Genomic DNA, 21,584 nt, shown 5'->3' with positions numbered 1-21,584 from the left:
AATGCATTTATTAAAAAGTTTACTGTAAAAGAGGGGGGACAGGAAAGTAGTGGGTGTGTTAAAAAAAGGGTAACACAAAATCCAGGGGGAAGCACACAATACAGAAACTTTCAAATACAAGAAATAAAGTTGGTCTAACTCATTTAAATACACATTAGCTAGAATGTAGCAGGTTCTTCAGAGCATGTACAGAGTTCCTTGTAGTACCAAGACAGTGGAGGAATCCTTGACCCCTGATGCACTCTTCTTGGGGTATACAAATGTTCCAAACTAGGGACAAAGGAAAGGTTAAAGCAGCCACAAGCCATATAAAACAATCATAGCTGAAGGCAGGGTGATAAAAAAAATCATATCATTCAATGTACATCCTTAGTTTGTTTATCTGTTTGGATCAGGTAAACCACAAGGGCTACTCCGGAAACAACAGACTAACTACTATAAACCGTACTTCCCGGAGTATACAGTCAGCACTAGTCCGCTAATTAATTTCAATATATTCAAGTATATTAAAGTGACAAGGTGCAAAAAGGGCTCAGCAATAATAAATATTACAATTAACAATTAACTATGCATTCAATAATTATATATCCAACTATACATTCAATAATTCAATAAATACATCAATAAATAGTTGATGTATCTGGGAGGGACGTATCTGTCTGGATCAGCAATGTTTTCATGCATGCGCAGTTCTGGGGAAAACTCCCAGTGCAACCAGTTTAGCAGGCTTTGCCTTATTTGATACTGAGCAGAACAGATCTGGTGATTGGCTCACATCCGATTCTTACAGTCAAACATGGTATATTTGACTGTTAAATATATTTGTTGTGAGATTTGTGAGAATGATAATTCCATCCTCCCATCTTTCAGTTGCTACCAGTGAGGAATGTGTAGATCCATCTTAACTAAAAATCCACTCTGCAAGGAACTTTTGTATTCCATCTGTTTAATTTGTATGGGGTTTCAATGTCTTATGAGCTGAGATAGATAGAGAGGGGAGGAGGGAGGGAATTTTTTGGTAGTAATTTGTATATTTCCATGTACTTCCATGTACTAAGATGACCTCTATAAGACTTCATACAGTATTTGGATCAGCCTCAGGGCCAGATTAAGACCTTTAGAGGCCCTAAGCACTGAAAAGAGGCCCTAAGCACTGTTGCCCTCCCCCCCACGTATGTAATACTAAACCATACATTTAAACTTTGTTTTTCAAAACAAACATGACATTTACCTGTATGCTGAAATTAAAATATCTTCTTTTTAGATTTTCTGATTGTAAAACGCCCCCCACACCAGCACCACAGTCCCTCATCTCATACATACAACCTCATGAACCATGAAACCATGAAAAAGAGTTTGTATTAGTTATGAGATTACCATTATAGTCATTATATACTCTATGTGTCTGAAAAATGCTCACTTTTGCTGCTTCTGTTTAATAAAAACAGCCAGCCTGAAAGTCCTACAAGTTTGCTAACTATTTTACTGCTTTTTGGTCACTGTAAAGGGATTATCCAGTCGATGTATTTTTAAAAATATTCCAGGGGACCAGCGTGGCTGCAAAGATTAGGCCAAAAAGTGAGAAAGGCCTCCTCTACCTGCCTGAAGGGAAGCTTGGCATGAACTGGGCTCTAGAATCTCCCTGTCAGTTGACTCTGGTCTTCTGTAGCCAGCCACCCTGGTGGAACACAGAGGGCTTTTGAAGAGCTTACCGGTTTTTATTTTTACATTGCTCACTTTGAATGCCCAGTGAGTGAGTCAAACGTTCATTCTAGACTTCTCACTATCTATTGAATGGGAGTACCAAAGTCATAGGCCGTTTTCACACGGCTTACCGATCACGCAAAACTCTCAGAATGACACGCCTTCCTCGTGCAATTTCCTGTTATAACTCCGGTTATCGCTGGAAATTGCACCAGGAAGACACGTCGTTCTGGTAGTTTTGCGCGATCGGGTAAGCTGTGTGAAAACAGCCATAGTTTATCATGGGCACCAAAAAACCTTGAGCTGCCCACAACATCTACCCTGGTGAACTGATGCTCAAGTGCAGTCCATGCCTGGTGATTTGGCATGTGCTGTCAGGATGCACAAGAAGATGACTTCATCCCATCCTGCACATCTGCCGATTGCCAGAGTCCAGGAGGAGAAAGGCCCAGCCAAGCAGGAAAGAGCAGCCACAGCTGGGGCAGCTTGCTTCTGGGCATCCCCCCAGGCCGTTGCCTGGGGGCAAATTTCCCTTTTGCCCAGGAAGAAAACTAGCCTGGCCGAGAATGGCATTTCTTGTAAAGGGAATAAGGTTGTTGTAAAACAGAAGTTTCAGAAAACGTTTTTATAAAGTGAACAGGACTCTTACTTTAAAACCGCTGAAGATTTTAGGCTGTTTTCTTTTATCTTTGCATTGTTTATTGTATGTATTATGCTGTTTGTACTGCACAGTATTCTAATTTTGTTTTTCAGGGGTTTTCTTTATGCATTGTGTGTAGTTTATATATTACACTGTTTTAATTGCATTGTTTGTTGCATGTGTCATTCATCTTTTACAGGATTATCTTCTAATTCTGTAATCTGCCTTAAGTCTCAGTGAGAAAGGTGGACTATAAATAAAGGAAGCAAGCAAGCAAGCATGTGAAAAAAGAATGGGTCTTGGCTAAAAGCTATGGGAAGGATTGGTTCATTAATAAAACATAACTTAAGTCCAATAAAGCCTTCAAGAATTAAAAAAAAAAACTAGACCCAATAAATCAGAATCCATTATAAATTTTTTGCTGCCCCAATTCAGGGTAATACAGTGAAATTCTGCATGATGGCCGTGCTCCATCATGCCCTAAGACATTTCTTCCATAAAGATTCCAAATGTATGTGTGAGTTTCAGATTTCTGAATGCTAGCCCAGTTTTTAAAATCCGTCCAGCATTTTTGGAACTTCCTTAGAATTTGGGTGTGACTACAAGAAACATCTCCTTTTATCTCACCCAGGATAGATATTATTTTTTAAAAAACACCCACTTGCATATAAATCTATACAATTATTATAATATCTATCTACACTTATTTTTCAAAATGTTTGTTCACATATGTTATTCCTGAACTAGGGCCGTTTCCAGACGGCCCCCCGCCTCGCGAAACGTCGCGCGTCGTCGCGCGTCGTTGCGCAGAAAACGCGAAATATCGCGTTTTCTCGCGCGAGTTTTGCGCGACGTCGCGCAAAACTCGCGCGAGAAAACGCGATATTTCGCGTTTTCTGCGCAACGACGCGCGACGACGCGCGACGTTTCGCGAGGCGGGGGGCCGTCTGGAAACGGCCTAGGTTATACCTTTGTTAGAATCCAGCTGGCTAAAGCTCTTCATGGATATTATCTATTCAGGTTGCAATGGGTGTTTGCATTTTTTTTTAAATGCACAAAACGTAACTCCTAGCACATTAAACAGTTGCATATCAGAGAAACAAGAAGCTGAGTGACACCTTCTTCCCTGACCTGTCATGCTAGCTTTCTAAGCTCAGGAAGTCTTTTGCAGTGTTTGACAACTTTAATCACCGAAGGGCTGTCAGAGGGCAGGTCACAGGCAAATTGTACAGTCTAAGGAAGGCGAATGATTTGTTTCCAGAAGAGGCAGCCAGTGAGTTGATGGGCCAGAGGCAAGCAGTGTATATGTTATTCATGATTTCAGCGGGTGCCTTAAGTAGATCTTTAAATATCTCCACTGAAACTGACGGGACTACAAACTAACTTTGCTTGGTCTGGATTATGCCCTTTGTTGGCAAGTCTAATTTTACTGATATGCTGCCAAGAATGCCAACCCTCAGATCCCATTGGTCACCATTGACTCCACTAGGTGTGATTTGGCAATCCGAGAGCCTTGAGGAGGAAGAGGCCAAGCACTGCGAATCCTCCACTGCTTATTAATGGGTCACTCCTGTTTAAAGAGGGAGAGGAGAAAATAGACTACCCGTGGAATGCTTGATTAATGGGAGCTTTTCAGATGAACAGAAATAAAGATGTATTGAGACGGGTGCTAATGACGCCCTATTATGTTCCGCACTCCCCGGCATTTACTCACCCAGCTATTATCCATTGCGAGTTTCCAAACACAGCTGAAATTGATCCCTGCAGAGTTCTTTTTTCTCTAGCTGGCAAAGCAAACCAAGGGCCTGAATGAGGCTTATCTCATGGCCTGCTAGCTTGTATGCCAAAGGCCAGAAATCCGAAGGAATTGGAGATGGTGGGGGGAATAATTTTTTATTCCTGGGAAATACACACAGGGTTCTTCTCCCCCACACAACTCAGCATGGCAAACTGGAGCGCTTTTGCAAGTGAGTGCTTTACACTCACATTACACAGTTAACGCTCATAAATAAGGCAATCTAGCAAGATGCCATTAGTATGATAAGAGGGGCATATGTGGTGGCAGGGCAGAGTCTTCTATACTCCAAGGAACCCTGGCCCTCTCACTGTGATAGAGCCCTCGTGTTCAGTGTTCTCCCCCTGTCCAGAAATGGGAGTGTCACACATGGGAGAAAGTGAAAGAATGTCCACTGGTGTTGGGGATGTGTGAACCTGCTCCAGTCACTGAGAGAGAAGCCTGCTCCCGTCTGCACAGTCCCGTTCTAGATTCTCTTTTCTTGGTCACACCAGAGTGTGATTGAAAGTTGGGAACTGACCTACATGTACACACACACATGCACATTTTAGCCCTTCTTTGTGAAGAATGATATGTGTGCAGGTGTGCTATACATTGGTATAGGAACGAGTAAAGGGGTACCGTCCAATACACCAGTCAGGCTTGTGCTGGTCTTTACTTTCTCCAGTGACACAGCCATTGAGAATCAAGCCTCTTGGCCTTTTCCTTTCCTTGCCATAGTACTGACCTGAGTTCTGTTTCTGAGGCATGAATGACAAGAGATGTGTCTCCCCTCCCCCCCCCATCGTATCAGGCCTCTCCAATGTCCAACGGACTAAGTGGAATCTTCTGAATCCAAAAGGAAAGGAGGGAAAGAGAGCGGCATAAAAAAGGAGGATTCCTTTGTTAATTCTTTTGGCTCGAAATTTGAGAAGAAGAAATTTAGCAAATTTGAGAGGTTTTTTTTTAATTTAGAGGTCCCCCATAATCTGAGAACCTACACTACAGTTTACTGAGCTTGTTCATAAATCTGGCTCTCCTTCCAAGAATGTTTCAGAGAGATTCTGGCAAAGATGGAGGCCAAAATGAAGGAGAGGGGCTTTGAGAATGTGACCCAGAAAGAACATGCCAAAAGGTGGGTACTAAACCTGGGTAACTTTCATATTTTATTTATTATTTATTAATTGGATATATAGTCTGCTCACCCTGCAAGGAGGCTTGGAGCGGATTAAACCAGAATATAAAAATATAACATGGTAGCATAACAATAAAAAATCCAATAAATAATCATTAAAACAGCAGTGCACATGTCGCAGCGACATTCCAACATCAGCAAAGCCCGTAGGGCAGGGTGACCAGTTAACATAGCAGCAGAACTTGCATTCCCCCCTATGGCAGGAGGCCAGGTGAGGGGCCTGCTCGCCCCAGCCACCATATGCCTGGTGGAACATCTCTGCCTTACAGGCCTGGAGGAATGATAACAAATCCTGCTGGGCCTCCACAGACAGAGAGTTCCACCAGGCAGATTGTTCTGCCTGCCTTTTAATTCATCACCACAGAGGAGTAAATTTTATACACAGGGAAAGAGGATTGTGGGTTGAATCCAGGCTAAATTTTCCAAGGGCAGAATGGAAATTTCCTGCTTCCTTCTTCCCACTGCAGCAGATTGATTACCGCAAAATGCTGAGGGGTGGGATCCTGAGGAATAACACGAGGAGGGGTCTGCAGCAGGAAGGGTCAATGGGTGGAAGTTGCCAATTTAGTCTGGATCCAACCCCATGTTTGACCGTTGTTTTATTTTTCTTTACAAACAATTGTGATCGCTGTCTAGTAAAGAATCCAGTAGCACCTTTAAGACTGACCAACTTTATTGTAGCATAAGCTTTCAAGAACCACAGTCCTCTTTGTCAAATGCATGCAGCTATGTATCTGAAGAAGAGAACTGTGCTTATGCTTATGCTACAACAAAGTTGGTTAGTCTCCAAGGTGCTACTGGACTCTTTACTATTTTGCAACTACAGACTAACACGGCTAACTCCTCTGGATCTATTTTCCTGTCTGTAATTGAGGGTTTTGATTTCAAGCATAATTAATCTTTTCTTTTTATGAATGTAATGTTGTTGTGGTTATTCTGCATTCATACAGACGCCTAACAGCCCATTTATATCAAGTTACAAGGAGAAGGTGGGGAAAATCCAGCTTGGACTCAATTGCTGCAAGGAGGATACATGCATGCCCAAGGCTTGCCTCTTTGTCTGGGACAAACGAATTAAAGAACGGTTTGAGGGGGATCAGCGGGTCTATATTTGTTTCTTTGGGTGACAGCAGTACAAAGTTCTTGTTTATGCTGGGGAGGGAGGTAGAACAGGACGAAAGAGAGGAATTCCTCACTGACAACTAGTAACTTACTGCCTGGACTGGATGGGTGAATTCCACATCCTCATAGTGTTAACCTTCAAGACCCATTCTGCCACATATTTTGGTCCTAATAAAAGGTATTAAGCTGCTGTTGTTTTGAGGTACTACCAAAATTTTAGGGATGGCTCTTTTGTAAGTACATAGATGCAAAATGAGAAACAGCCATTTTTACATGTATATGATACCCAAGATCCTGCTGTATACCAAATATACCTGATACACATTTTCCCATTTGTCTGATCAGAGGGCAGTTGCGATGCTTCCTTGTGCTTCCTTCTGCTGGGCTCCGGGTGGAGTCAGAGAACTCAGCAGCACTAGGGCGGCTAAGTCATCAGTGACCACTGATCTGGAAAGAGCTACCATTAAAGGGCAGAGGCTGATCAGTTAGCACAGGAGCTGGAATCACAGAGCTGTTGAGCCAGGAAAAAAGGCCAGCTCCCTTCTGAACACTTAAATAATGGAGGGCCAGGAGAGGCCTCCTTCTCTTCTTTCCAAGCCGCTTCTTAAAGGGCCAGTGTCCCCACCACCTTCACAGGCACCCTCAGAAGTCTTCCATTTGCTCCACCTGTGGTGGGAGGGTTTGAGAGACTGGCAGCCGCAAGTACAGAGAATTGGACATGTGGAGGTGGAGAATTGTTTGAGGACCAGCATCCCTTTCCATGGATGTCTTTTTTCTGAAGGACATCCACACAATAGTTTGAACAGGATTCCTTGTGGAAGCGTAAAGGAGAATGAGATTTTGTTCCGTCGCTCCTGTTTGTGGACCTTAGTCCAGGAAAGCTTGTGCTCAAATTGATCTTTGCGGTGCCATGAGACTCCTCTTTCTTTTTGCAGCAGCAGAATAACAATGCAATCCTAAGCAGAGTGACCCCTTTCGAAGCCCATGGAAGTCAATGGACTTTGGTCAGCGTGCCTCTGCTTAGGATGTCACTATAAGATGGTTATTCATTGCAGGAACTGGCTCATCCACTCTGCTTGCAGTAGCTTTCTTGAGGCCGGTTGAAGAAGAGATGCTGGGGACTGGATTTGGGACTCTTTCCATGCAAAGGATGTTCTCTAACCACTGGGATGGACCCCGGGAGCCTGGAGGCTCTGGAGAGCCCAGGGCTGGTTCTTCAGCACCACAGGTGAAGGTGAAGCCCCCTCTCAGCAAGTTTGGCAGCTGCACTCTGAAGAGGAACCAACCAGAAAGAGCTATGAAGAAGTCCACCTTGAAGGTGAGTCAAAACCAGCATCACTCTTTGTGAGAAATGTTCACACAGTCTCTTGGTGTTTCATGTGAAAAGTGCTCCTCTGCATCTTCGCATCCAGTGAATGGGTGTGTGCGTCCTCACACTTGCACACAAGGCAAAAAGCAGCCATCTGCCCCTCCCCTACTGAGCACACACATTCAGCCACAGGGATTCATTTATTTCATAAGTTTCTATCCTGCCCTTCCCCCAACAAGCTCAGGGTACTGCTCTCCCTTCCTCTGTCTTACTTATTGCATTTACTTCTTTACTTTGTCTGTTGACAAAAATTATACCCTGCCTTTCTGCCCTCAAAAAGGCCATCAAGGTGGCTAACGGATTAAAGACATACACAATGTATCTTCAAAACCATTAAAAGCAAGCACATTGTTCAAACAATTAAAATCAAGTTAAAAATTCACATACAATACAATAAAAGACATACGTAAAAATGACAATAAAATGGGGCAGAAAGGAGGGATTGTTGAGGCAACACCAGACAAAATGCTGGCAGAAGCCAGCAACAGAAGAGGACAGGCACGTCTCTCTGAGGAGTGATTTCCAGAGTTTTGGTGCTGCTACTAAGAAGGCCCTCTCCTGGGTTGTCACCTGCCTAATCTCAGATGGTTGGGGCACCTGAAGCTGGGCCTCCAAAGATGACTGTAGTGGTTAGGCAGGTTCTCCCCAATGAGGGGGAGAACCAGTTTACATGGTTCTCCATTCCTTCATTGTATCCTTACAACAACACTGTGCAATAGCTTAGGCTGTGTATGTGTGTGATGGGCCCGTGGTCACCTAGCAACTTTCCAGAGTGAGGATTTGAACTTGGGTCTTCCAGATCCTAGTCTGACCCTCTAACTACTATACCACAAAGGGCCTCTAAATAAATAAATAAATAAATAAATAAATAAATAAATAAATAAATAAATAAATAAATAAATGTATTTAGAAAATTTGCTTGCCACCTCTCCAGGTCTACTTGAGGCGGCTCAGAACAACAACAACAACAAAGCACAATTCAAACAATAAAAGCAAGTCATTCCAATAAAAAGCATAAATAAAAATATCCAGATCAATGAGAACCCTGCCAATAACAAGAGCCAATGAAGACAATCGGGACACATAAAACTCGATGCAGAACATACATGATCTAAAAAGATAGAAGCCTTTAGTTAATCGCCTGGATTAAGAGAAATGTCTAGCACCTAAAGGAGAGTACAGTAGGCACCAGGTGAGCCTCAAGGGGGAGGACATCCCAAAGATGACACATCCCCACAACAACCCTGTGAGGCAGTCACTGACTCTCTCAATTGAGAGTCAGCGACTGGCCCAAGGTCACCCAGCAAGTGTCCGTGGTTAACAGCAATTTGAACCTGTGTCTCCCAGATATGTAAATAAAATTGACACCCAACAATACCATAACTGCCCATGTGGAGAGTGGGGGATCACAAAGAACAGTAAATCAATATCTCCAAACTCAAATGATGTGTTGCCACCTTTTGTGGGGAAGAAGTTCTGCATCTCGTGTGTTTCAAACTGGTGGCAGCAGACTCTCCCTTGTTAAACCCAGAGGGACTTAGGAGCTGCCCTGTGGGATCAGATTCAAGGTCCCCCCTCAGCATCCAGTTGCCTGCAGCGGCCAGCCAGATGCCTTCAGGAAGCCCACGTGCAAGCATTACGAAACAATTCTCCCCCTCTATGACTTACAGATAGTTTTCCCCTGCATAAGACGGTTCCACCTAGCCCTCCTGACTGTTGACAGAGTTGTCCTCCATGAATTTGTTGAAGAGTGTTACACCTGCTGAAGTCACTGGTTATCCTCAACACCCAGTTTCTGCAAACTCTTAAGTTTAGTGGTGCAAAGAAATCCTTTCTGTTTTAAAACTGCCATTTTCAGCAGGAGACTCTAAATTCTAGTTCTGGAAAAGATGGGGACAATTTTCTCTATTCTTTGCAGATCCTTCATAATCACATAAATCTCTGTCATAACCACACACAGTCCTCTTTTCTCCATGTCAAAAAGCCCCAAATTCTTGAGGTTTTCCTCCCGGACAAGGTGTTCCAACCCTTCCATCGGTGCAGTTGTCCTTTCTTGCACCTTTCCCATTCTTCTTGAAAACAGCTGTCCACAGCATCCCCAGAGCAGCTGCATCATCACAGGTACCCTACTCTGCCTCACACCCTCAGTGGGAAAAAAGCCCCTTCAGAAGTGGTTCTGCTAATGTGGGATGCAAATGGAGGAGAGAATGAGCCAAGAGAGTGATCTGATCAAAGGGATCAAAGGCACTTTAAAAGTGAACCCACCTTTTCGCCTTCTGTCATTATCAAGGGCAGCAGAGTGACAGACGGACAGGTCAGGCCCTGGAGCCATGAGGCAGTTCTTCATCAAAATGAATGGGTGCTCCATAAGGGCACACAGTTCTAAAACCAGCATAATGTAATGGATAGAGCCATGACCCCCAGCGTGGCATACATGGGCACCATGGTGCCTGCCAGTGAATTTTTGCACACCAGTCTTCTTAATCAACAAAGTAAACAGCCAGTCTGGCCTTCCCTCCACAGTCCTGGACCAGGAAGTTCTTCAGAAGAACCCTAGAGGCATCTCAGAAGAAGGCTTAGCTTAGGCCCTTCCAACATCCTGTCATTTGTTCCCGGTCCTCATGCCAGGAATTTGTGCTGGTGCCTACCTACCTTTTCTCAAAAATTCAGAGATGTCCACAGGCTCAGTAAGATTGGGGGGAGGGGCTGGGATAGAGTGACAGTCCAAATCCCCTCTCTCCCATGAAGTGCCCTCCTCCCCCATCACCAGTCACTTTCTCCAGCTGAACCTACGTTACAGGATAGTTGTCAGGATAAAAGTGGGGCACCGTCTCAACTGCCTCTTGTGGTCTTTGGAGAGTAGGCAGGATAAAAATGGAAACGGCAGATTGACAGACTGGATGGATAGATGGACGGATGGATGGATGAATGGACAGACGACAGGCAATCTCCTTCCTGGTGCCCTTGGCCTTGGGCGAAGGGAAGGACTACCTCAAGTGGTGGATGTTGGTGCCTTTGAAAATGCCAACGAGAGATTTGATGCCAGAGGCACATTTCACCCCGCACTTGTCCTGCCCACGCCCCATGTGAAAAGCAGAGGAGCTGCACAAGAGCTTCGATCGTTTTGTGCTAATCAATGGGCCCGCTAGAGGGGCTGGCACTTCACCTGTCCATCTTGGCCGCCAAACTGAGGTGAGAAAGGGGCACCATTCTGCCCCCAGCACTTAAAAATCCCTTCCCTTTCCAAAATGATGGTAATAAAAAGGACAGCACTCATTGGGTTTTTAAAAACCATAGGCGCCTATACCGTGTGTGAAGAGAGAAGGGCCCTGGGGAAAGGAAGGGTTTCTGGGGCAGAGGGCAGACCTTTCCCCTTCTGCTACTGATGGTGTGTGAATGTGTAACAAGGAGTGATCCTTTTTAACCGAAGGCGCTGAGGTCTCTGACATCTCTTCCTCCCGGGTGATTTTGCAACCAACCCATCCCACGTACCATCTCTCTCTCTCTCTCTCTCTCTCTCTCCCTATTGTTTCACACCCCTTTCTGCTTTCCTATCTCCTTTCATCTTCTCAGATAGTGTAGGCAGATCTGTAGATTTGGGCTGGGTCTTTCTTTCTTTCTTTCTTTCTTTCTTTCTTTCTTTCTTTCTTTCTTTCTTTCTTTCTTTCTTTCTTTCTTTCTTTCTTTCTTTCTTTCTTTCTTTCTTTCTTTCTTTCTTTCTTTCTTTCTTTCTTTCTTTCTTTCTTTTTTGAAGAGTCGGGGAGTGACAGATGGTGGGCCCGCTTTCCCCAGAGAGCCAGATCTCCCTACACGCGAGCGCATGTCAATCAGCGCAGCTCATGTGATAACTCCAGCGGATGACGTGCCAGCCATATGGTCTGGCATCAGAGTTGGTACCCCCCTCTGCCTGCTCGAAGCGTGCCACTTCCCTCCTCCGTTTGGATAAGACACTGAAGGAGACGGGGTGGACCTCAAGGAGTCTCCCCCCCTTTTTTTTCTTTCCCCCCTATTTTTTTTCCTCCTGACTCCCAAAAGATGCGGGGTACGAGGAGGACTTGAGGATTCCTACGCTCAGCTTTGGAGGTAAGTTATGTAAGGAGGAGGGGGGCCCCAAACTTACACGCAGGGTCGCAACTTGCCTCCCCCACCCCGTCCACCTTCTCCTGTTTTTTCCCCTATAGGTCTTCTCTCTCCCCACACACCCCCTTCAGCACACACCAATTGATTTGTATCTTTGGGGAAGGGCGCATAGAGTGCGGCGGCGGCGGCGGGGTGTGTGTGTAATCTTTAGGCGAGGGGTTTTTTTTGTAGATTTAAAATTGCTTAGGTAGCAAAGACGGGGCTTGCGAGATTTTATTTACAAGAAGTCGATCTCTGCAATCTGCCTGGCGAATTTAAAGAAGCCCTGCTTTAATATATATATATATATATATATATATATATATATATATCACATTTAAAAAAACCCTCAAACATCTAAGCCCTATACAATCGATTTAGAAATAACCTCCAGTTGGTTTAAAGAAACCCAACGGCGTATGTTCTTTGAAAAAGATGTGTGTAGAATTATGAATCGGGCCGATGGCACTCGAGAGAAGAGAGGCGCCCTCGCGTTGTAATCTCATCTGTCAAGCGGTTCCTTCGAGCCGAAGGGCTTTTCCTGCAAACGAGAGAAAGGGCGAGAGAGCCCGGCCAAACCCGGCGGCTGCAAACCCCCGCCGCCCCGGAGCAGGCGGCGAAAGGTTCGGTCGGGGCAAGGAGTCTGTCTGGGAGGCGGCGGCGGCGGCGCCCATGCAGGAGGCAGAGAGAGGCGCCCCTCGGCACCGGGGATCGGGCGATCTGGCCGCCGCGAGGGGAGCCCGGGGAGAAGGCGGCGCGTTGGTCTCAGCCCAGAGCAGCCGGCGAGGTCTTGTCGCTTCTCAGCCTCCAAATCCTAGGGCAGGAGAGGGAAAGCAGGCGCCAGAGGTGTAGGTCGGGGGATTAGGAGGAGATGGGGGGAGGCTGTGCTTAGGCTCCAAATCCAAATATTTATTTCTTTCTCGGGGAAAAAAAAAGAAGTTTCCGAAACCTGCCCGGGTTTTGAACCAGGGCTGGTAGATAGCAAAGTTCGAGATTTCCCTTGGCGTTCTCGAGACGGGGGGGGGGGGAGCCCTTTTCGAGGGACGATCAAATGGGTGAGGACGGCTACACCGATTTTAAATTCCATCGAAGCTGTTTTTTTTTTAATCTAAAGCTTCAAAAAAAATTTTTTTTAAAAAAAAACCTGGATAATTACACACACACACATGCAGGAAAGGCAAAACGTGTCAGGACGAATAGCATATATATATATATAGCATATATATATAAGCCAGCTTTGCACCAATTAAGCAGGAAAACGAATGAGACATCGATTAATTTTAACCACACTTTAAAACGAGTCAATTGCTTTTATGGAGGGAGGGGGGAGAGAGAGGGGATATTTCCGGCCAGCTGTAAGCAAATGTCCTTACTCGAAGGCTCTAGGTTGGGGTGCATTATTTTTTAAACATTAAAACGCCTTTAAACCTGGAGGGTGGGGAGCGAAAGGTTTTCTCTCTGGGAACCGAAAGGGTAAAGCAAATAATTTTGCTAGGAGTTCTTGCGTGTTTTCTGATACAAATCGTTTGGGAAGGGATGCGCGATAAAGAGGTGGCGCCAGGCTTTGAGCATTGCCTTACGATGGTTGGGGTAGGGTGAGACTGAAAACATGTCCAAGAGAAAAGGGCAGGGAGGAAAGGCCAGATGTCGCACGACTTTCTTGAAAACTCTGCGCGGTGTTAAGGAGAATCGTGTCTGGCGACCCCAGTCCAGTTTTACCCCAATCTTAAAACCAAGGCATAAAAACAATGCCCGAGCTGGGAGTGTTTATATTTGTCCCAGCATAGCTATAGAAATTTCGGGAGGAGGTGAATGGCTCTTTAACATGTCCAAGTGGATTTGCGCTCCTCCCTCCTCCCCAGGGTTACGTCGCTCGCTTCTCTACTTCATTTGAAAAGAAACTAACATATAAGATAAAGATTTTTATTAGTAGTAGTATTAGTATTAGTATTACTACTACTACTATTTTGTCTTGGAAGAAGCTACACTAGATAGTGTTGGAATGGGCAGGCGAGGCTGATAGACGCCTCAGTGGTTAACAGTTTGCTTCGGCTGGTTGAGCAATCCAGGTGGGTGCAGGTCAAGAATGACGCACCGGAGTCTAGAAGCGGGGAGGGACGCGGGCCTGGGAAAGGTGCTGATGCTCTGAAGCCCACCTGAGCTTTTCTCTCTTGTCTCCTGCCTCCCCCGCCGTGTGTGCCCGTCTCTCCCTTCCCCTCCCCTCCCTTCCCCGCCCCCATGCCCCTTCTCCAGCCACCATGTTGACGCGACTCTTCAGCGAGCCCAGCCTGCTCCCAGAAGTTCAGAAATTCTCCAGCTGGGCAGATGACTGCGACGAGGACGAGCGCAGCGACAAAGAGGAGCGGAGGTCCAAGAGCTGCCCTCTGGAGGACCAGAACGAGGGGTCCTTGGGAGAGGTCAAAGAGGAAAACGACTTAGGGGGGGACGATGAGGAAGAGGAGGAGGAGGAGGAAGGGATCGAGGAGGCGGAAGGGGACCGCCCCAAGAAGCGGGGGCCGAAGAAGAGGAAGATGACCAAGGCCCGGCTGGAGCGCTCCAAACTCCGGCGCCAAAAGGCCAACGCCCGGGAGCGGAACCGCATGCACGACCTCAACGCCGCCTTGGACAACCTGCGCAAGGTGGTGCCCTGCTACTCCAAGACCCAGAAACTGTCTAAGATCGAGACGCTGAGGCTGGCCAAGAACTACATCTGGGCCCTGTCGGAGATCTTGCGCTCGGGCAAGCGGCCGGACTTGGTGTCTTACGTGCAGACTTTATGCAAGGGCTTGTCCCAGCCCACCACCAACTTGGTGGCCGGTTGCCTCCAGCTCAACTCGCGGAACTTCCTCACCGAGCAAGGCCAGGAGGCCGGGAGGTACCACGGGCCCAACTCCACCTTCGCCATGCACCCCTACACCTACCAGTGCTCGCGGCTGTCGGGCGCGCAGTGCGCCTCCAGCACCATGGCCAGCTCCCACGCCCTGCGGACCCACGCCTACTGCGCCACCTACGAGTCCCTCTACGGGAACGCCTCGCCCGACTACAACAGCTCGGAGTACGACGGGCCGCTCAGCCCCCCCTTGTGCGTTAATGGCAATTTTTCCCTCAAGCAAGACTCTTCCCCAGACCACGAGAAAAATTATCACTATTCTATGCACTACTCCGCCCTGCCCAGCTCTCGCCCGTCCGGGCATAATTTGGTGTTCGGCTCTTCTGGCATGCGCAGCGGCGTCCACTCGGAGAACGTTTTGCCCTACGAAATGCATCTGCACCACGACAGAGGCCCCATGTACGAGGAGCTGAATGCTTTTTTCCATAATTAACGCCTCCCTGCCCCCGCCCGGCCTTTGGCCTCCCGGTCCCCTTTCTGGCTTTACACGAAACAAAATGACCACGTGTAGATTTTCAGTGGGTTGGACTGGGAAGGGGAGGGGTGAATTTAAAACACACACACACACCTTGGCCTTCTCTGACACGTCCCCGCCTCTTCCCAAGAGTTTCAACACTTAGCTAAACTGTGGGCCACTCCCTCCCACACACCCCCAATAAGGGAATAATTAAGCCTTCCCTTCTGTAAACGACTTGAGCCCGACGCCCATGCTTTGAAGTTGGAGGGGATAGCCCGATCCACAAACCACTTAGGCCGAAGTAAAGAGATTAAATCCCATAGAGCCCCTTTGAATTCGGTTCGGAGGGATCGATTCGGGTTGAAGCCAAGGATTTCAGGTCAAATGGGAGGTTCGAGGAGGCTGAGAAAGCGCCCTGCTTTCTATCAGACTTGACTGGCCTGTGGATTCGGGGTGTAAACTAGACCCTGACCTATCCTTCCCTGTCCTAAATAAGTACAGTTAAGAGAAAGCTGGTGCAATATATACGACAATGCAATTTTATACTTAATACGAAATATAAAAGATAAGACTTTTTAGCAGAGGTCCTGACCCCCTGGAAAGAAGGTTTTTGGATCCAACCTGGAGTGTTGTGAAGGAGAAGGGGCACCGCTGTTCATTTTTATGGGAAGGAGAGATCTAAAAGCCCCACTTTTCAGGCTTGTTTAGGTAAAACAATGTACCGTAGTGTTAACTGTCTTATTAGAATGGTTTTCAAACTGTCATTCAGACAGGCTCGGGGGTGGGGCAGGAGGAGGCTTTGCACCCATTCCAGCGATGGAATCGAGAATTCCCCGAAACTTTAATCTATTTAAGAAAGTTTTTTTTTAAAAAACACGATGTTTGCAAACTTTCAGTCAGATTTCAATGAGAACTTTAAAAAGCAATAAAGAGGCAAACAGATGATAAATATATTCTATCTTTATCTATGCAAGTAGGTACTGAAACTAGGAAAAAAAGTTTTTAAAAGGAAGGAAAAGAGGAGAGAAAAAACACAAAAAGGAATCCATATGAAGTATTAGAAATATGGACCAAGAAACTCGCTGAGGTTTAAAATCGTGCACTTTTTTGATTTGGGGGACACGGACTGTGGTATGTTTCCCTGGTATTTAACAATCACTGACTTTTTGAACCACCCTTGTAACCCCAAGTAACTTATTTTCCAAAATTTGTGTGTCATGCTGTTTTCTACCTGTTTTAAAAACGTTAATGAAAAAAGTGAAAAAAAAGATTTTTATGAAATGGCAAAAATGTTTTGTTATGCATGGATAGGAAGGGGAAATGCAAATATGCAAATTTTAAAGGTGATGTGAACACTAATTATAATGCTTAATACTTAAGTTAGCTATTCCCCCCTCAATTAATAGTAATTCTAAGTTTTTTCTTTCTGTAATGAGTTTAGGGGGGAAAGGTATACATTTATGTAACAATACACCAGTATATAAATCTCTATATAAAAGCAACAACATTTTCTAAAGACTCGAACTGGCATAATTTCCCCCCATGAAATGTTTCATTTCTCTTTCCTTTAATGAATTTCTTTTCAGCCAGGGAAGGATGTAAAAATGTTTTCTCAGATTCCCCACCCCCTTCTTTTAATATGGCCTGCATCACCTTTAGACATACCAGCATTTTTAAAATTCATAGGCAAGGGGAAATTTTTCTGATCAATGTTTTTAAACAAAAAAAATCAACAACGTTTTGCAAAAAATGAAAAAGAGAGAAAAAAAGATAAAAGTTGTAGCCAAGATGGAAATGTCTATTGGACACCAGAAGTGCTTTTTTGTGTGTTTCTGTTCGGTTTCATTAAGATGAATAAATATTTATGTCAAATGATATGGTACAGAAAACAGATTCCTCCCATTTTTCCTTAAATAACCAAGGGCTATATGTTCCATTTTTAAAGCCAGGTCTCTTTGGTTTATATACCTTTTGCATTCAGAGAGGAAAGCTTTGCAAGACAGGATACTTTCCCCATATCTGTTTTGCCCTCTAAGATCTCCCCTTTTCTTTCTTTTCTTTTTAAAAAGCAATAGTGGTGAAAAGATGAAGACGTCCTATGAATGACGTTCTCACCCTCTGCCCTCCGCATTTTAAAACTCAGCAACAGGAGAAGGTTTGCTTGCAAACTTAGGATGTTTTTTAAAATGCCTGCATTGGCTGGAAACAAACAACAGAATGGGAAGGGTGGCGTACCATACTGGTGTTCAATGGAATGATTTTAAGCATTCATTTACAGATCTTTCCCGAAATGCACCGGAACACTTTTTGATGGGCTGAGAGCCTCAAGTCAGCTAGGATCTTGTTCAAACGTGTAAGGAAGGAACGTCCTAAGACGACAATTAATAAATATTAGATGCTGACTCCCTCAGGTTTAGCAGTTTACTTCAAACAAGTCGTGCTAAATATATATACGCGAGACCCCATTCTTTCACTGGAACCAGACACATTTCTCAGAGACAAGGGGTGGGGTGGGGGGTTAGGTGGGACCCCGAACAGCTTAGATGTCTTCATTTGACACGAAGTCTTTGGAAAGATCTACTTAAAAATATATTAGATCTCCCTCGAAATGTGGGAGAGGGGAGAGATCCACTTTTCATTTGATAAAGACTAATGTGGTTTTCTTGTCTTGGACAGATGGTGTGTCCCCTGTTCTCTCTCTCTCTCTCTCACACACACACACACGCATATGCATACACACGCAGAGTCAGGCATACTTTCCTTCTGATAACAGAAGCCGGAGAAAATTCAAATCAAAAGTTCTCTTTAACCAAGCGCTTATATGAATGGATCTCATAACTGGTGACTAAATAATTTGCGAAAATGGCGACTGGGTGCTTCTCGGCTGTCCCCCGCCTTCTTTAAGCCGTCTTGTTCAAAAAGTTCCCCTTCCTTTACTAGACAAACCCAAGGAGATAAGTGCTACTGGACTCTTTTTGATTTTCCAAGGAGATCTGGAGAGCTGTCCAAAAATGTGTGGTGCTGAACCGGAAGTCTGGGATAAAGCAGCCCGTAGATGACCCCCGTGGCTTATCTACCTGTCAAAGGTTTCCAGAGATGCTTAACATCCACCTCGGTTCTCCAGAACTGAGCCGAACAGGAAAGAGGGAAATAGTCTTTTTCTTAAAAAACTGGGGAAGGGGGAAATCAAAAGCCAAATGTTAGGTAGGAAAGTCTGGTGGTGACAGAGTGCGACATCTGATCTGCATATGGATGCCCAAGGAAGTGAGAAAGTGAGGTTTGATTCTTGTGGATGCGGACCTATCCCTGTCTTTGTGCGTGTAAATTGGGCAGCTTCTGGGGAGGGATATTTAGAAACCAGGAGGGTCACATTAAACCGATGCTTCTTAATACGCACACAACATTTAGTCCCTTTGGGGGTACCACCAACCCCACCCCAAGCAACTAAGCGAGCACCTCCCGGCAGAGGAATGCTTTGCTATGCCTGATGCGTGTGTGTTTTGATTAACTTTATTTGCCACCCGTTAAAAAGTCAGTGCGGGCAGAAAGTGACGCTGGAATTTGTCTCCAGGATTTTTTTAAAAAAAGAATTCTGAGTGGATAATCCTCCTGTGTATGGATGGAGAAGTTTCACTTGTCTCCGTTTCCATGATCTCCAGAAAGTCCAAGATCTGCTGCCGCCGCCAAGGGAACTGGAGTTGTTGGTTTAAGAGGGAGGCGTGAATTTTTGGGCTGCTTTGAGCTGCGCCTGACGTCCCGGCAGGCAGAAGGAAACCTTTCGTTTCACGGGGACAGACGTCCGGACGCGTTTCATCTTTGCAGCTCGAGCTGATGGTGTTGGCAACCCTTGGCGATCTCTTTAAACATCTAAGCACTCCAAGGCAACTTGCAGCTAACAAGGAAGAGGATTCTGTGAGGGTTGCTTTCTGTTCTCCCATTACGACCCCCGCCCCTCTCCACCAAAATAGAAAACGAAGGATTGCAGCTTTTGAGTAACTTCTTTCCAGGTTGCTATACCATGCCATTCTTCCTTCCTAAAGTCACCTTCCCTTCTTTTTTCATGACACCAGTGTCCCTCCCTCCCTTTCAGAAACTTCGAAACCGGGTGGGGGGTGGTCCCTGCCCTCTCTCCCCGCCCTCCACCTTTGGAACATCCCGACCACATCAATATACCCCGAAACCAATTCTGCAGCTTGCAAAGGCAAACTCAAGTTCCAGCCCTTTGCTCTTTTTCTGCAGATGCATCTCCCTCTTCCTCTAACTCTCTTTCGGGGGAAGGGACATTTCTGAAAATGCCGACTGATTTCATAAGTTCATCTCCGTACCGTATACAGGTGTGCGCTACACAGAGGCCTGTCCTTGTCACAAACGTGCAGTTTTAAAACCCCAGGCTCACTGCTCGATTCGCCACACAGCTGTACTTGGGTCCAACTCCCATGGGAGCCAATCCGGTTCGCTCAACAACCTGCAACTCGGTTAAAATTGCGCTTCCTTTCGAGACGATTTAGGCTGTAATCCTGTGCTCACATACTTGGAAGAAAGCCCTATTGAATAAAGTCGGATTTACTTCTGAGCAAACAAGCATCGGATTGCATTGCGAGTGACTAAAAGTGCCCCCGTGCGATATCTTCTGTTGGCTGCCTATCGGGCCACATTCCCTGCTCGCTTATCTAGGGTGTGGATCTACCTGCTGGTCGCAGGCGCTGCTCCGCCGCTGCTACCCTTCCGTTGGGGAGAGCTAAGCTTCTGTTATCGCCCTGGTTTCCACCAGAAGAGAAGATTGCAGACTGCAACACACACACCCTCCCTTCCTTCCCCTTAGTGTACACTTCTGGGATGAATAGGACGGTATGAAGTAGGTCTTTACAGCAATTAGTATCTTTAGAAAGATTTATACAGTTGTTCAAGAATATCAACAATAGAACCAAGTGAAGCTGATACACACACACACACTTTCCATCACTTTTGCTGTTCCAGTAGCGCCTAGGCATTGGCTAACAACTACATTCGGGCTTCTGATCTGCTCAATTAACCGGTTGGAAAGATGCTGAGCTCCATCTTGTTCCTCTTGGAGTTTTAGGGATGTGTGCTCCCCCCTCTCCCCCAAATAAATTGCTCCCATTAATCCTCTCCATTTGCAGAAATCAAGGTCACACATTCACATGTGCATTTTTTAAAAAATCCAGTGGTTTTTATTCAGGCGGAAGGCATTTGCAATGGTAACAAGGATGTCCGGATTTCTGAACTGCTCAAGAGATCCATACCAGCCGGCTTCATCCTGACTCGTTGGTTCTCATTAATCTTCTCAATTTCTATATTTACCGGAGGGTGGGATGTTAGATTCCCCCCCCAAAACCCCACCAAAGCCATACACTTTTATTTGTGGAGAGTGGGATAGGGCTCTCTTTTGGGGGGAAACGGTTCTCAAAAGGACTCCGTGGAGTCATCATTTTATCTCATTTGCTCTGCACAAGAAGCATTCGGATTTTAAGAGGTCTTTGTCCAAAGTGCTTGGCGACCCACGGAAACCCAGCTGAAGTTCCAGCAAAACCGGTAGCCAGTAACTCTTTCCAAGTTCCAACAGGTACAAGCAGCAGGTCGTGCGCCTGCACACGTGGTAATTTCTTCTGGGGTACACTGCTGCGAGCCTGCGGGAGCATCATGTTCACCCCCATAGCTCAGACCTGTGGCCATTTTGCTGGGGTGCATGCATCGGGAAGCTGAGACTGGTCTCGGGTTCCCCTCCACCGCGCAACGGTTCCCATCCTACACCCAAGACACACCCATCTTCACACGTGAAAGTTACCGCAGCGTGTATAGGCTTTCTCCTATGTCAGCAGACAGGGTGCGATGCAAATGTAAAGCTATCATAACAGCATGATCCTAGCTATGTTTACGAGGAAGTAAACATCATTTAGACCTCCAAATGCTTGTAGTAAGGGAGACTGCAGAATGTAGGAGCCTCTCTGCTTAGGGCTGGTTCAGGACTGCATCCACAACTCCTAGCTTTGGCTCCCTTATTGCGTTGGAGTGATATTACAATTCTATCTGTACGTGGCCCATTCATACATATGGATGCTGAAGCGTTCACGAGCTGATATGCGAATGGCCCCTCAGACGAATATTTGCGGCGTTCATTGGAAGACTTTTTTAAAGCATCCCGGACCTGATCGGAACATTGTCTGGAGGTCCAAGCCGCCCTGGTTGCTCCGCCAAGGACATGTTGTGTGAACAGCCCGTTAGAGCATCGCCTCCTGCTGCAGTTGAAGGCCACAGTAGACAATCCCAACCCCACAAGATTTTCCTCTACAGTG

At 45.9% G+C, this 21,584-nt stretch overlaps 1 protein-coding gene across 1 annotated transcript; it reads left to right on the top strand.

The window, feature by feature from the left end:
* The first annotated feature begins 14,181 nt into the window (after window positions 1-14,181).
* NEUROD2 (neuronal differentiation 2) lies at window positions 14,182-15,246 on the top strand. The gene has a single exon (XM_054995054.1). The coding sequence runs from the start codon at window positions 14,182-14,184 to the stop codon at window positions 15,244-15,246; it is 1,065 nt and encodes a 354-aa protein (XP_054851029.1).
* The last annotated feature ends 6,338 nt before the right edge of the window (window positions 15,247-21,584 follow it).

The sequence above is a fragment of the Eublepharis macularius genome, chromosome 12 (assembly GCF_028583425.1).
Source record: "Eublepharis macularius isolate TG4126 chromosome 12, MPM_Emac_v1.0, whole genome shotgun sequence".
In the NCBI taxonomy this organism is placed as follows: domain Eukaryota; kingdom Metazoa; phylum Chordata; class Lepidosauria; order Squamata; family Eublepharidae; genus Eublepharis; species Eublepharis macularius.
The sequence above is the reverse complement of the archived record's forward strand: the minus strand, read 5'-3'. Positions and strand labels throughout refer to the sequence as shown.